Source organism: Bufo bufo, chromosome 5 (assembly GCF_905171765.1).
Source record: "Bufo bufo chromosome 5, aBufBuf1.1, whole genome shotgun sequence".
NCBI classification, from domain to species: Eukaryota; Metazoa; Chordata; class Amphibia; order Anura; family Bufonidae; genus Bufo; species Bufo bufo.
The window spans coordinates 144,629,647-144,645,237 of NC_053393.1; the positions used below are offsets into that span (position 1 = coordinate 144,629,647).

The 15,591-nt window shown below is 43.7% G+C and overlaps 1 protein-coding gene across 1 annotated transcript in view; it reads left to right on the plus strand.

Moving 5' to 3' along the window:
• LOC121001435 (ras-related protein Rab-10-like) overlaps positions 1 to 15,591 on the plus strand; it is a 63,670-nt gene that overhangs the window by 24,935 nt on the left and 23,144 nt on the right. Inside the window, exons 3-4 of the mRNA XM_040432499.1 lie at positions 1,909 to 2,047; positions 7,296 to 7,385. Of these exons, the coding sequence (XP_040288433.1) occupies positions 1,909 to 2,047; positions 7,296 to 7,385 (229 nt within the window). The remainder of the gene's footprint in view (positions 1 to 1,908; positions 2,048 to 7,295; positions 7,386 to 15,591) is intronic.

The window sequence follows — 15,591 nt, forward strand, 5'->3', positions numbered from 1 at the left end:
CTATTCATTTCAATGGGGCCACAAAAAATGCATACAGCATACCGTGTGCCGTCCGCATCCATATGTCCATTTCATGGCCCTGCAAAAAAGATAATGTCCTATTTTTGTCCATTTTGCAAACAAAAATAGGCATTTTTACAATGGGGCCTGTGAAAAGTGCGGGATGCATATGGACCGTGTCTGTATTTTGCAGGTCCACAATGTCTGAAGAAAAACTGTATGAAGTCTGTAATGGATTAAGAATAGAAAGCCAACTGGTGGGAACGGTCTCCTGATGTAGCTCATGCACAGGCAGCTGGATTTGGATGCGCTATTTGACTTCAGTTTTCCATGGGTGCTCAGAAGTCAGGCTAATCAGATTGTGACTGGTGCTTGCTTATGGACATCTGTCAGTATCAAACAGCTGGACATCTGCTGGTATTCTGGGGGACAGCAAAGAGCTTAAAAATTAGCTAAATGTTAAACTAAACAGGAAAACGGCACAAGAAGTAAATAATAATAGAGGAGGAGCAGAAAGGGCATCAGCGTAAATATCTACCACAATAGTCAGGAGGATTTAGGTCTCCAAACTGCCATCAAGCTTTTATCCAGGACAGTATCAGACTGACAGTGATGTGCTATATTCTAGCCAATGCAGTATAAAGTAGAAAAGCTATTTTAAAACCACTTGCACTATACTTATGACCTGTAAGGAGTCATAAGGGTAGAGTCACTTCTGAAAAGAGTCCCCCTGGCTATTTCAGGGGTTTGAGGGTCTCTTGACTGATGTCCCACAAGTACGTACCTCCTCCAGTGGCATTCGGCACAAGAGCATTGAAGCCAGGTATATTGGCCTCAGCTTCGTCAGCACACTGTGCATGCGCCTGATGTCTCTTAAGGTGGCTTGTGATGATGTATGCCGCTTGTGGGATGTCATGTAAACCAGGAGGGAGACCGGTCAACGTGACTCTTCAGAGAAGTGTTTTTTTTTTCTGTTATGCTGCATCAGGCAGAATATAGATGGACTTCATGGTCAGCCTGTTACTTTCCTGTAGGGGTGGGCGATATAGACGATATGCAATATAAACTATATAAATTTGGCCAACGATAGAGATTTTGTTTATATCGCCATATCGAGGTAGAACATGGCATGCGCCACTCTTGGCATGCACCATGTTCTCCTGAGCCGGCACTGTGTGCGGCTGCCGCTGACCACCAATGAGAACAGACTAGGAGGGGAGGGACTGTGGCCACTGCGCCACCAATGAGAACAGAGAGGAGGAGGAGGAGGAGGAGGGGAGGGACTGTGGCCACTGCGCCACCAATGAATATAGTTAATATGCCTGAATACAAACGTAGCCTGCATCTGCTGGCCATATCCCATACCTGGTCTCTATTACTGCGCGCCGTGATCCGCTGCAATTAACCCCTCAGGTCCAGGGTGGCAGCTTCTGATGGGAGCCCCAGCAGTGTAATCGCGGGGCTCCGATCGGTTACCATAGCAGCCAGGACGCTATTGAAGCCCTGGCTGCCATAGTTAGCTCCCTTGCTGCTGTGTGCACTATGCACAGGGCAGCAGGAAGAGTGTGAAGTCCCATTCACCCTAATAGAGCTCTATGTGATATAGACTATATCACATATCGCACATGCTTAAAATTATATCACAATATAGATTTTAGGCCATATCGCCCATCCCTACTTTCCTGTTACCAATACCGTAGGTTGGTGGCTGTTTGGAATCCTCCTGGCATGTACCATGTACATGAAGGTACCTTTTTAAAATTAGCAACCCCAATAAATAGGTATCCCAATTCAAAAGGCATATTTAGAATAAAGCAAAAACCCTGATGTTCCTGGCTACACGGGTTTCAAGGAAGGGATTGGAGGTGTTCTGTCTTGTGTGTTGCTTAATGATTTAATGTATTTCAGGGACACAGCGGGACAGGAGAGGTTCCACACGCTAAGTGTCAGCTACTTCCGTGGGGCTCATGGATTTGTTCTTGTTTACGACATCACAAATTCAGTCTCGTTTGAAAATACATCTTCATGGATGAAAGACATTAAAATGGTAAGAAATTAGTGTAAATGTTAAAAATAAGTTCCCATAAAGTCCCTCTTTAGAAAATCTGAAATTGTAATCCAGAAATATAAAGTACTGTATAATTTACAGGCTTCCTTACGACATTTAGAATTAAAGGGGCTGGCCAAAAACTGGTGTTGAAAATGATGAAGAGAAGGGCCTGCCAGCCCACCCTCTTCCCCGCCCAAGCCACGCTCCCTTTTCTCGACCTGACGGAAAAGTGGTGTGGGTGGGGAAATGTCGCAGATTTTGTCTGCATGCCACAAAAGTGGCGTATATGAGTTAATAAGTGAGCCCCTGTATGTTTATTGTGGAAGAATAGGTTCATGCAGCTCATGGGGCAGAATTGTTGACCAACCTGATTCTAAAGGGTTGTATGAAAAACATGACTGTTTGTTTTCTTCCAGGGACAGTAAAACTGCAGTCCTTAGGTTGTGTCTAGTATTGTTAATTCAAGTGAAAGGTGCACAGCCCATGGACAAGAGGGGCGCTGTTTACCTAATGTAATACAACCCCTTTAAATACGTTGACTCATCATGACAACCTTATGGATGTCATGGGGGGGGGTTCCCTTGCTTGGAACCCCCCATCTACCAGCCAGAGCAGAGAGCCATTAACAAAGAACAGCTTTCACAGCTGATCACTGGAAGTTTTTGAAGCTGGACCGTCACCTGTAACAACTGGGTCATAACCAGACTGGTTCCGTCTATAAACGGATTGTCATATGTCGGCAAAAGTCGTGTATTAAAAACTATTACATTTTTCGACATCGATTTAAGGGCACATTACAGAGGGAATATAATCGGAAACAAACTGTTTGTTCTCGATCATTGTCCACTCATTTGCTGCATTTACTGACAGCAGTCATCGCCGTTTATGGGGATGAATGATTTTTATATGAATGTTCCTCCCCATGTAATTTGTTTTTACTGGACTATGTGCTACTGATAAATGACTCTTTCATGTGGCAACCGACGGAGCACCCAGCATTTTGCTCATTGGTCGGGTCATCGCCGGCATATTTACACAGGACTGTTATCGGGAAGGAGTGCTCATACGAACCTTCATGTCAGAGTCCGATAATGGGCCTGAGAATCTTCCCATGTAAATAGGTCTATCTGACCCCATAATGTACAGTTGGTCTAGCCCTTCTGGCAGCACCTTATCTCCCTTAGGACTCATTCAGATGGCCGTAGTGTTTTGCGGATCCGCAAAACACAGATACTGGCCATGGTGTTCCGCATTTTGCAGACTGCACATGGCTGGCACTATGATAGAAATAACTATTCTTGTCCGCAATTGCAGACAAGAATAGGACATGCTCCATCGTTCTTGCGGGCCCGCGGAATGGAACTACAGATGTGGACAGCACACTGTGTGCTGTCCACGTCTTTTGTGGCCCCATTGAAATTAATGGGTCTGCACCTGTTCGGCAAAATTGTAGAACGGATGTGGATCCATTCATACGGTCGTCTGAATGAGCCCTTAGGGTAGGTTCACATCTGTGGCACGTAACTCCAGTAGGCTGTTGCGGTAGAGGAACAGGCTACCAGAGTTACAGTATTCTGCACTGCTGGATGCCTGTTGACCCGTCGATCCCCATTAGATCCCATTATAGTCAATGGGGATCAGATGGTGCCTGAAAGGGCAACTCCAGTAGTGTGGTGGTGTGCTGTGGTCTCCGGCTATGACATATACAGGTTGTAGCAAACTCACCTTTTTGCCAGAGTTTGCCATGAGCTTTTGGAGGGGGCTGCGTGCCCGCCTCTTGCCCTGGGATTATGGTCCCTTAAATTATTGGGTCTTCAGGCACTTGGGACTGAGCCCTCTGTCCCTGGATTGCATCATTTGCCTTACTTGCTTGGATTTTACTATTCCCATGGTGAGAACAATGGATGAAGCACATGGTGAGAACAATAGATAGCGGCCATTTTAACTCAGACACTGTTCTGACTTTTCAACACGGTGCTATCTTGCCTGTATTTGGTGCACAGAGACATTATTCAGTAGTTTGAAACTACCAAACAGGGGAAACATTTATTAGTGACTATTTTCTGTATAACTTGTGTATTTTCGGTGTAACTGGCATAAAACTGTATCTAGAAAACTACTGGACGGATCTGGGTGAATTTTGGATATGTGGTTCACCCAGATCCCCCGGTTCCGAGGATATACTGGTTATGGGGTTATTGCATGTTTTGGGGTTCCTGTGATATGTTTTATAAAACTGTATTTCTCTGCCTGTGATAATTATATTCGCCATTGTGTTCAGTAATCTTATCACAGGCCGAGAGGAGGATTTTGTGTGGGAGTGTCTGTGTTTATTGTACGGATTGATTGGTTGTATTTCAAACCCCTGTGGGCAGTACTATGTTTGTGGATTGTAAATAAAAGAGGCTGTATGCCCCAGGACAGAGAGTTCCTGTTTTAACCCTCAAGGTGAAGTGTCGTCTCATTCTTGGGGGAGGATTTATGGTATGCTGTCCCAGTTTGAATGCTAGGAGTGAAAACCTATTCGTATGGTTTCCTATTCAACTGTCTACAGCATTCACATGCTTGAAGAGGATTCATCTGCTTCTTCGGTTCGGTGATTGTGGTGTCTGCCAGAGTGCTTGGAAACCTCAGGAAAACGCTAGGCGCATCCGTAAACTGAGGTACTCAGTCGGGGTGCCAGGTGATCCGTTACACAGGTCCTTTTCAAAAAATTAGCATATTGTGATAAAGTTCATTATTTTCTGTAATGTACTGATAAACATTAGACTTTCATATATTTTAGATTCATTACACACAACTGAAGTAGTTCAATCCTTTTCTTGTTTTAATATTGATGATTCTGGCATACAGCTCATGAAAACCCAAAATTCCTATCTCAAAAAATTTGCATATCATGAAAAGGTTCTCTAAACGAGCTATTAACCTAATCTGAATCAACTAATTAACTCTAAACACCTGCAAAAATTTCCTGAGGCTTTTAAAAACTCCCTGCCTGGTTCATTACTCAAAACCGCAATCATGGGTACGACTGCCGACCTGACTGCTGTCCAGAAGGCCATCATTGACACCCTCAAGCAAGAGGGTAAGACACAGAAAGAAATTTCTGAACGAATAGGCTGTTCCCAGAGTGCTGTATCAAGGCACCTCAGTGGGAAGTCTGTGGGAAGGAAAAAGTGTGGCAGAAAACGCTGCACAACGAGAAGAGGTGACCGGACCCTGAGGAAGATTGTGGAGAAGGACCGATTCCAGACCTTGGGGGACCTGCGGAAGCAGTGGACTGAGTCTGGAGTAGAAACATCCAGAGCCACCGTGTACAGGCGTGTGCAGGAAATGGGCTACAGGTGCCGCATTCCCCAGGTCAAGCCACTTTTGAACCAGAAACAGCGGCAGAAGCGCCTGACCTGGGCTACAGAGAAGCGGCACTGGACTGTTGCTCGTCATTCGGAAATCAAGGTGCCAGAGTCTGGAGGAAGACTGGGGAGAGGGAAATGCCAAAATGCCTGAAGTCCAGTGTCAAGTACCCACAGTCAGTGATGGTCTGGGGTGCCATGTCAGCTGCTGGTGTTGGTCCACTGTGTTTTATCAAGGGCAGGGTCAATGCAGCTAGCTATCAGGAGATTTTGGAGCACTTATGCTTCCATCTGCTGAAAAGCTTTATGGAGATGAAGATTTCATTTTTCAGCACGACCTGGCACCTGCTCACAGTGCCAAAACCACTGGTAAATGGTTTACTGACCATGGTATTACTGTGCTCAATTGGCCTGCCAACTCTCCTGACCTGAACCCCATAGAGACTCTGTGGGATATTGGGAAGAGAAAGTTGAGATGCAAGACCCAACACTCTGGATGAGCTTAAGGCCGCTATCGAAGCATCCTGGGCCTCCATAACACCTCAGCAGTGCCACAGGCTGATTGCCTCCATGCCACGCCGCATTGAAGCAGTCATTTCTGCAAAAGGATTCCCGACCAAGTATTGAGTGCATAACTGAACTTAATTATTTGAAGGTTGACTTTTTTTGTATTAAAAACACTTTTCTTTTATTGGTCGGATGAAATATGCTAATTTTTTGAGATAGGAATTTGGGGTTTTCATGAGCTGTATGCCAAAATCATCAATATTAAAACAAGAAAAGGCTTGAACTACTTCAGTTGTGTGTAATGAATCTAAAATATATGAAAGTCTAATGTTTATCAGTACATTACAGAAAATAATGAACTTTATCACAATATGCAAATTTTTTGAAAAGGTTCTGTACGGTAACTCAACTAGTCTGTTCCTCTGTCAGAACGAACTACCGGAGATATGAATAAAGGATCAGGCATGTTGAAATGAAACATGCCCAATCCTTTTTTCTCAGCATAGTCTGAATGAATGTCTGCTGAACAGCAATACACATTAGGTTGGGATGGTTGGCCAGCCCCGCTGATAATGGCGTCCTTTTATATTATTTCAAAATATATTTAAAAAAATAAAAGTAAATTCTTGTAAAATCCCGAGATGCGCAACTAATCTGTTGTTTTGTATAAGGAGTGATGGCTTGAAGAGTTTGTTAAATCAAGAGACCTGTTACTAGCAATACAATAATGTGTAACATACCGAGCTGCATTCTAGTGGTGCTCTATATCATGCCCTATGCTTGGGAGACTTGAGATAATGGCTAGCACCCCTTTCCCTATAGAACTACAGATGTCCAGCTGGTCCAAGTTGTATGGAGTTAACCCTACTAAAAGTCCTAGAAAGAAAACCTGGTGAGCATTGATGTGCCGTATGGTTTTATTGGCTCAAAGCCTATTAGCTTAAATTCCTGTAATGTGGCACCCAATAGCTGACAATAGTGGCGACACATGGAAATGCTTAGAATGCCAATTACTGGCTGGGACAAATCACTGCCATTGCTCAGCTTAGCAGGCCTTGCTTGGCATTTCCGCCATGTGGAGTCAGGACAGGGAATGGAGAGCAGCGGGGTACAGACCAGCGGGAGATCTACGTCTGGTGGGTAATCTGCTTTGTCATTTTTAACATTGTCTGGTCTCTTTTTTTAACATAAGTTTCTCCCTAGAAAGCCCTTTAAAATTGAAGAAAAAAGCTGAAATGTGTGAGATTTCATCTTGCGGACTCCTTATATGGGAGCGTTGTTTTATTGTAAGACTGTCATGTACAATGGACGGGTGCTTTGTACTTTGCAGAAAGCTATCCATTTAGAAAGTCACTGTCTCTTTGCAATTTGCTTTTGTGATTCAGAAAGCTGGTGAAGACGTGGAGGTAGTTCTCCTGGGAAATAAGTGTGACAGGGAAGACGAACGCGAGGTTTCGAAAGAAAGAGGGGAAAAGGTAAGCATTGATTGTCTCTGCATAGAAAAGTATTTGAGTTAGCCGGGTACACTGCATCTGTAAGGCGCCTGACCATGCAGCTCCGTCATTAGGAACTAATGTTGCTTAGAATGGAATTCTCATTCTGCAATATTGATTGCGCCTTTTTCTTAAGCTGTAGGTTTGAAAAATGTCTTTTAATTCACATATTAAAGTTTTATCCATTGGTTCAAACTTTTGAAGCATATTTGTTACACATTTAGCTTTGTTACTTTCATAGTGTGGGTTATAAATATACAGAAATCCATTGCGCCTCCCTAGATTGCAGACTCTGGGATTTTTTTGCTATATGACACTATATGGCTTCCTCCAAAATGTCGAAAGCTAAACCTTGTAAAAGGGAGTGTGCAGTTTATTTTAATCAAGACTTATCTAAGTCTTGATGTATCCTATTTAATCACTCGATACTTTTTAGCAATCTTGCAGATGTATTTTAATATCCCTAATTATTATACAGTGATCACTCAAGATACAATTGTCTCAAGATGCAATATTTTGGACATACAATGGTCTTTTCTGACCCATGGTAAGTGTAACCTGGACTCGACACACAATGCCTCAGACGCAGATCCAACCGATCAAGGCCACTTCTCTAGTAAAATAACTGTATTAGTTGCTAGTTAGCAGCTGTTCCTGACTGTTATATGTAAGGACTTGTTTTAACTAAAAGGACTGCCTCTCGCCGTGCACTGCCGTGCCGGAACTCCACCCCCATTGTAGTCAACGGGGATGGAGCGGCAGGACGGATCACACGTGAACTAGCGGCAGGACGGATCCGACAGACTGTTCACCCGCTTGAACAGCCTGCCAGAGTCCCCTGCCGCTAGTGTGAAACTAGCCTAAGTTATCTTCTTATTTTTCTTAAATCTTCATTTTCTGTAATCTTTGAGGACATTTTGGGGCTTTGGAACCGATTACTCAACTTACAATGGTTTCAACGTAAAATGGTCATTCTGGAACCAATTAATATTGTAACTTGAGGGACCACTGTATTTGTTGAGCTTTTAAAATAGGTTTTGCTTTATTCTTGACACATAGGACTGTTTTATTTATACCTTTTTTGGAGAAATATTTGTTCCTGTTATAGTTTTGTTAGGGGTAAGTGTATTTATAATTCTTTATTCTTTTAATTTGAAAATTGACACTCTAATAAAGCATAAAAAAAGTTGGATATTTTGTCTGTCATTTAAAAAAATATGTATAGCCTCAGGTAAAGGGTCAGCTTGTGACGGAACTTGGCGGAATACAGGTAACCTGCCCAGCAAACTGTGCACCCACTGATAGACTTGGCGCTAGCTACCCTATTCAGCATAAGCCGGCAAACAACCGCATAACTACAGGGGACCTGCCTTCGGCGGAGTAGCCACCCCAGTAAGGGAAGTCCCTAACTAGTTAACCCTGAGCGGTCCCTGTGGGTGGAATGAAATCCTACCTTGCATTCACCTGGTAACTGCTGGCAGGTGGGTGGACAGGTCCAATAGTCATACTAGCCGGGGTCAAAAAACAGAGGGACAAAACGTCAAAGCCAAAATAGTATCCAATAGCAATAACAGAAATAAGGCGAGTCAGAACTAAGAACGAGAGAGAAGGCAGGAGAATGGTAACTAAACAGTCTGAGGTCAAACGCAGTAGAAGCAAGGAGAAGGCAAAGACAAGTGAGGTAGACCAGCTGGATCAAAAAGCACAAGAATACTCACAATATACACCGAGTAACTTAGCCAACACAGGAACCAGGTTGAAAATACAATAGTCGTCATTGAGCAATCTCAGCAGCAGGATTTAAAGGGGCTGTGTTAGTGATGAGCGAACCGGTTTGTCCTGCTGTGGATGAACCTGGTTCATTCATCTACAAAACTCATATTCCGTCCAGATCTCTTTTACATGCCAAAAATGCTTTGCCTCCGATGAGGCACTTTTAAGATGGTGACGGTTAATGCGAAACTTCTGTAGTCCCATGTATGTGCCGTAGTAATGTAAGTAGTGGCAAATGCATTACGAATCTGAACCCTGGTTTGTGGATTATTAACGAACACAGGTGCGGATTCATAAAGTAATATATTAATGCATGCGCCGCTACTTACAGTAACGTCGCATGCAGGAGAGTACTGAAGTCTAGCATCAACCGCCGCCATTTTGAATGAGCCTCATCGGAGGCAATACATTTTAGTCATTCACAGAGTTAGAGATTGGGGAGGAACATCACTAAGTTGTGCCAAGTATTCAAGTTATTCCCTATCCACAGGATAGAGGATAACTAATTGACTATTGGGACTAATACTGATCCCGAGAGCTGAGGTCCCATGTTCCTGTTCTGATGGAGGCTGGAGGGAAGCATTCGTCCTGCTGCTCCATTCTTTCTCTATGGGATTGCTGGAAATAGCCGAGCCCTGTACATGGCTACATTAACAGCTCGTTTGCCAAGGGTCTGTAAAGTTGGAATTTCAACAAATGGAGGACCTTTTCATAAAATGAAAGCTTCATGCACTATATATGTTTTGAAGCGTACGTGTGCCCTTGTCAAGGAACAGAATGTAAAACTACTGCAATAAAAGCTTGAGATGCAAGTATGACTGCAATTACGCCAAACCCCTCTCTCATATCAAGCCCTGCTCTCAGAAAGAAGAATGTTTAACCTCTTAAGGACCAGGCCAAATGTGTGTTTTTCACTTTTGTTCAGGGATGACATGAGGACTTGATCTGACAAATCAACCCCTCACATGTACTTATTATAGTGTGGTCTGGTTTGGAGCTCTGTGTACAGGTACCTTGTACTTGGATAGGGGTTGATGCTATGGCCATGTATTGTTATCAATATAGTGACATCCCTCTTGTCCTTATACTTGACACAATACCTTATTCCTGCATACTGCCCTTTTGCTGCCCCTTTTTTTTTTGCCTCCTCCTCAGCAGGAACTACTGGAGATGAATCCTCTATTTCTCAGGGGTGTATGACTGGGTGAACTTGTCACTGAAATACTTGGCATCTTGGGGTAGACTCTGCTCATTATCAGCATAAAGTAAGACTAAACATCAGATCAAAACACATCCTAGATATAGCAATGAGGAACATCAAGGTGTGGTATGAGATGTGTTTCAGCTGGTCAGTTAGGAGAGCTGAACATATATTACAACTGGGAGCTGATCACAAATTACTAGTCCATGGATATGCATTGTGTGGTTTACAGTTGTATATGTTGGAGCTTTACTTTTGGGAGAGTATTGGGGAAATTTCCAAAGTGATGTGCCAAATACTGTTGAGTGAATCGATTTAACCACTCACACATCTATCCACCCACTCATCCAACCTCTTCATTTATATAGCGCCAAACTATTCTGCAGAGCTTTACAATTAGAGGGTACATGCACAAACAAAATCATAAATTCGCAGCAACAAACAAGTCCACAATTAAAACAAGAGGAGTGAAGGCCCTCGTAAGAGCTTACAATCTATTAGAGGATAGCGGTGACACAAAAGGTAAAAAGTGCTTGTTTTGTACAATGGTCCAGCCATCTTAACAAAGTAGGGGAATAGATATCGGCTGGTGAATGGCTCATGCAGTTTTATATCTGTAGTGTTTCTCAGTGCATGAGGTGTGGTGAATAGTGTTTGATGGATCAGGTTCAGAAGAATGATGTTGAAAGGGTGTGGGGGGGGGGGGGGGGGGTGAATGAAGAAGAGTTCGATTAGGGGATGTGATGGGCCACCCTAAAAAGATTTTTAAGGAGCACCTAAAACTAGATGTTGAGAATTAACCTAATTGCTTGGGATAATGCATTCCAGAGAACTGGTGCAACTCGGGAGAAGTCTTGGAGATGGGAGTGAGATGTTCGGATTATGGTGCAGAGTGTAGAGCAGGGGTAGGCAACCTCCGGCACTCCAGGTGTTGTGAAACTACAACTCCCAGCATGCATACTTGCTCTGCTCTTCTCAGAACTCTCATAGAAATGAATGGAGCATGCTGGGAATTGTAGTTTCACAACAGCTGGAGTGCCGGAGGTAGCTGATCCCTGGTGTAGAGCATGATTACAATGGTAGACAGAGATGAGGGAGGAAATGTAAGTGGTACCACACTTTTTGTGGGTGAGAGTGAGAAGTTTAAATTGAATCCTATACTGTATGGACAAGAAGTGCCAGAATTGGCACAGGGTGGAGGCGTTGGGGTTGCAGTTAGACCAGGGATGGGCAAACTGCAGCTGTTGTAAAACTACAACTCCCAGTCTGCCTACAGCATGGCATGATGGGATTTCTAGTTTTACAACAGCTGGAGAACCGCAGTTTGCCCATCCCTGAGTTAGACAGATATGAACCTGGTTTCTGCATTCAGGGTGGATTGGAGAGGGGAGAGTTTAGTGAGGGGGAGACAAATTAGTAATGGGTTACAGTATCAAGATGAGAATGCATCAGGGGAACAATCAAATTTTTTGTTTTGTTTCCAGAGCTAAAAAAAGGGTGAATTCTACACATGTTTTTGAAGTGTAAGCAGCATGAGCGGGCGAGAGATTGAATATAGGGAGTGAAAGAAACCTCTATGTCGAACATGACACTGAGACAGCAGACATGCTCCCTCGGTGTTATACCACAGACAGAAAGAAATAACAGGTTTAGACAAGTTAGTAGATGTAGAATACATAAGTAGTTCAGTTTTTGAAAGATTCAGTTTTCAGATAGAGGCCATGATGTTAGAGACAGTGGACAGTCAGTGGTGTTCTGTAGTACATTATGGGAGATGGCACTGGTTGAAGTGTCTAGTTGGGTGTTGTCCGTATAGAGATGGTACTGAAAAACATATCTGCTGATAGTCTGTCCGATCGAGGCTGTGAAGAGAAAGAGGAGAAGACCTAGGACTGAACCCTGAGGAACCCCAACAGCAAGAGGAAGAGGAGTGAAGTAGAGCTAGCAAATGACACAATGAAAGAGCAGCCAGTGATATTACAAGAGAACCAGGAAAGAGCCGTGCCCTTAAGGCCAATAGATTGGAGCACAATAGATTGGAGCATACTGAGTAGGAGATGGTGGTTTACAGTATCAAAGGCTACAAAGAGATCCAGGAGAATGAGTAGAGAGTAATCACCATTGCATTTGGTTGTCTGGAGGTAATTTGTCAATTTGGTAAGGGCAGTTTTGGTAGAGTATGGAAACCAAACCAAGGAGTCAGGGAGAGAGTTAGCAGAGAGATAGCGAATAAGGTGAGCGTAGACCAGACATTGCAGAACTTAAGAGATAAAGGGGGGATTATAGACAAGTCTGTGGTTACTGTGCAGGACAGGTCAGGAGATTTTTATTTATTTTATTTTTCAGTAACAGGGTAATGTTGGAAGAGAAGGGGGAGATACCAGAAGAGAAAGAGGCTGAAAATTTTGAATAGGTGGGTAGTGACAGCCGGGGAGAGAGACTGGAGGAGGTGTGAGGAAAAGGGTCAGTAGTACTGTAGGTTGAGAAGAAGAGAGTACTGGAACCTGGAGACTTCTTCTCTGACTGTGTCAAATGTAGAAAGTGAACCAGAGGAGGTATGGGAAGGAGATCAATGATGCTTGGAGACTGAGATAATTTCATGCTGAATGTTTTTAATTTTCTTTTTGAAGTCAGTGGCCAGATTTCCAGCACAAAGGTCAGTGATGGGCACCTGCACTTGAGAACTGAGGAGGGAGTGAAAGGTGTCAAATAATTTTTAGGATTATTAGATAGTGAAGAGATGAGAGAGGTGAAGTACTGTAAGTCTGTTTGGCAAGGTGGAGGGCAGAGTTGCAGGTCCTTAGTATAAACTTATAATGGAGGAAATCTGGTGTATGACATTTTCTCCATAAGGGTTTAGCAGTCCTGAAGAAAGAAAGCTTGAGGTGTAATTATTTTTTTTATAATAAACTAAATTTTAGTGCTACTGTCAGTCTTCTGTATCATAAGCTTTATGGGTAATTAACACACACTTCTTACTTATTACTTACGTCAGCTCTTATCTTAGTGCCGCTCCTCTGTCAAACAGGAGAATTTGTGAAAGAAAGAAAGCTATATGTTGCGGGAGGAGTGCCATGCAGATGAAATGTAATGGTGTGGGACTGATTTGGTGCTGATGGTTTATTTGGTGAAGTAACAGGAAGCTAGCACTGGCTTTGATAAACTTGCAGCCACAGTCACCAGATCTGAACCCTGTTGAGCTCTCGTTGTATAAGGATCACCTAAAGGTTAGGGAAAAATTCTGTACATGTTGCCACACCACTGGGAAAAGGAACTGTTGTCGTAATTTGAAAGAATGTATGTATACCACATTTCCTGCACTATAAGATGCATTTCCCCCCCCCCCAAAAAAAGTGGGGAAAATTGCAGTGCGTCTTATAATGTGAATTATATCATGGAAGCATTCATTAGTATAGTAGGATCGGGCAGCAGTTAATATTGCGGGTGCTGGCTTTACAGGGCCCATGCTGTTGTGATCTGTGGGGGTCCCAGAGGTAGGACTCCCATTGATCTAATAGTTATCCCCTTCCCTGTGGATAGAGGATAACTAGTAGTAACCAGAATACCTCTTTAAATATTCTTTGATTGGTTTACAAATATAAATGAATAAAACTTACTTAATATACTTTAACCTCTTACGGACACAGGGCGTACAGGTACGCCCTGATTTCCTGGTACTTAAGGGCACATGTATTTCCGAACTGGGTGCCTGCTATAATTAATCAGCAGGCACTCTGGGTCAATGCCGAGGGGGGTCCTGTCACCCCCCCCCCCCCCCTATCAGCAATCCATCGAGTCCCCGCACTGCTGTGGCGGGTAATCTATGTCTCAGAAGGCAGTCCGATGCCGTACAGAGGCTGCCCAATGCCTTGCACAGCATCGGGAACTGCCTTCTATGGGAGCCGTGGAGATCCAGCCTCAGGCTGGGTCTCCTAGGCAACCTGTTTGTGTACTAATCACTGTAGTACACGAACAGGCAATACATTACAATACAAATGTATTGTAATGCATTGCAGAGGGGATCAGATCCCCAAAAGTAAAGTAAAGAAAAAAAAGTAAAAAAAAGTTTAATAAAATTTATGAAGTAATAAAATTAATAAAGTAAAAGAAGAAAAAGAAACGCCCCTTTCCCCTTATTTTATAATAAAAAACAGAAAAAAAACACATTAGGTATCGCCGCGTATGTAATGACCGGCTCTATAAATATATCACATGATCCACCCTGTCCGATAAATACGATAAAAAAAAAATAAGTGTGAAAAAAAATGCCTTTTTTTCACCTTGCATCACAAAAAGTGCAGCACCAAGTGATCAAAAAGGCGTATGCCCCCCAAAATAGTACCAATCTAACCGTCACCTCATCCCGCAAAGAATGAGCCCCTACCTAAGCTAATCGCCCAAAAAAAAAAACTAAAAACTATGGCTCAGAATATGGAGACACTAAAACATGATTTTTTTTTGTTTCAAAAATGAAATCATTGTGTAAAACTTACATAAATAAAGATCTCGGGGGGCGTGGCCTGAGAGCGCATGGAGTAGGTCGCACCGCACATAGCTCCTGCCGATATCCTGAATTTTGAGTGGTAGCAACCCCCTGAATCGCAGATCCTTCCTTACCTGGTGGTTGAGAAGTGACCGGAGGGTGCGGTGGTAAATTTCTGAGCTCCGACATGCCGAGGAAGTCCGGTAAAGGGCCGCGATCCGACAGGTCAGAGGTGAGCCGGCTTGGCGCCGAGGAAGAAGAGGGGCCGGCCTTACAGCCAAAGCTGAGCCAGAGTGCGGCCGCAAAGCTGAGCAAGTTTGCTCGCACAGACAGCGATGTGGGAGATTGGGCCGAGGGAAAGGAGACGGACGTTCATACTTCCTCTGAACAGGAGGATGGATCCATCGATGGGGAGGCCCTGGATGCGGTGAACTGGCCGCCATTAACCCCTGCACGGCCGGCAAAAAACGCGGTAGGCCCTAAAGCTGTGGCTAATGAAGAGCCTAGTTTGAAAGATATCATGGCCGCTGTGGCCAGTTGTAACAGCACACTGAAGGTGCTTACAGTGCAAGTTGGCAGCCTGAGGTCGGATGTGTCTATAATTAGGCATGACCTACACAAAATTTCTGAACGCACCTCTGAATTGGAGAAGAGGGTGTCCACCATAGAGGACAATATTCAGCCTTTGCAAATGGCGGCAAAAACAACTGCTAAAGACATAGCTGCTTTAT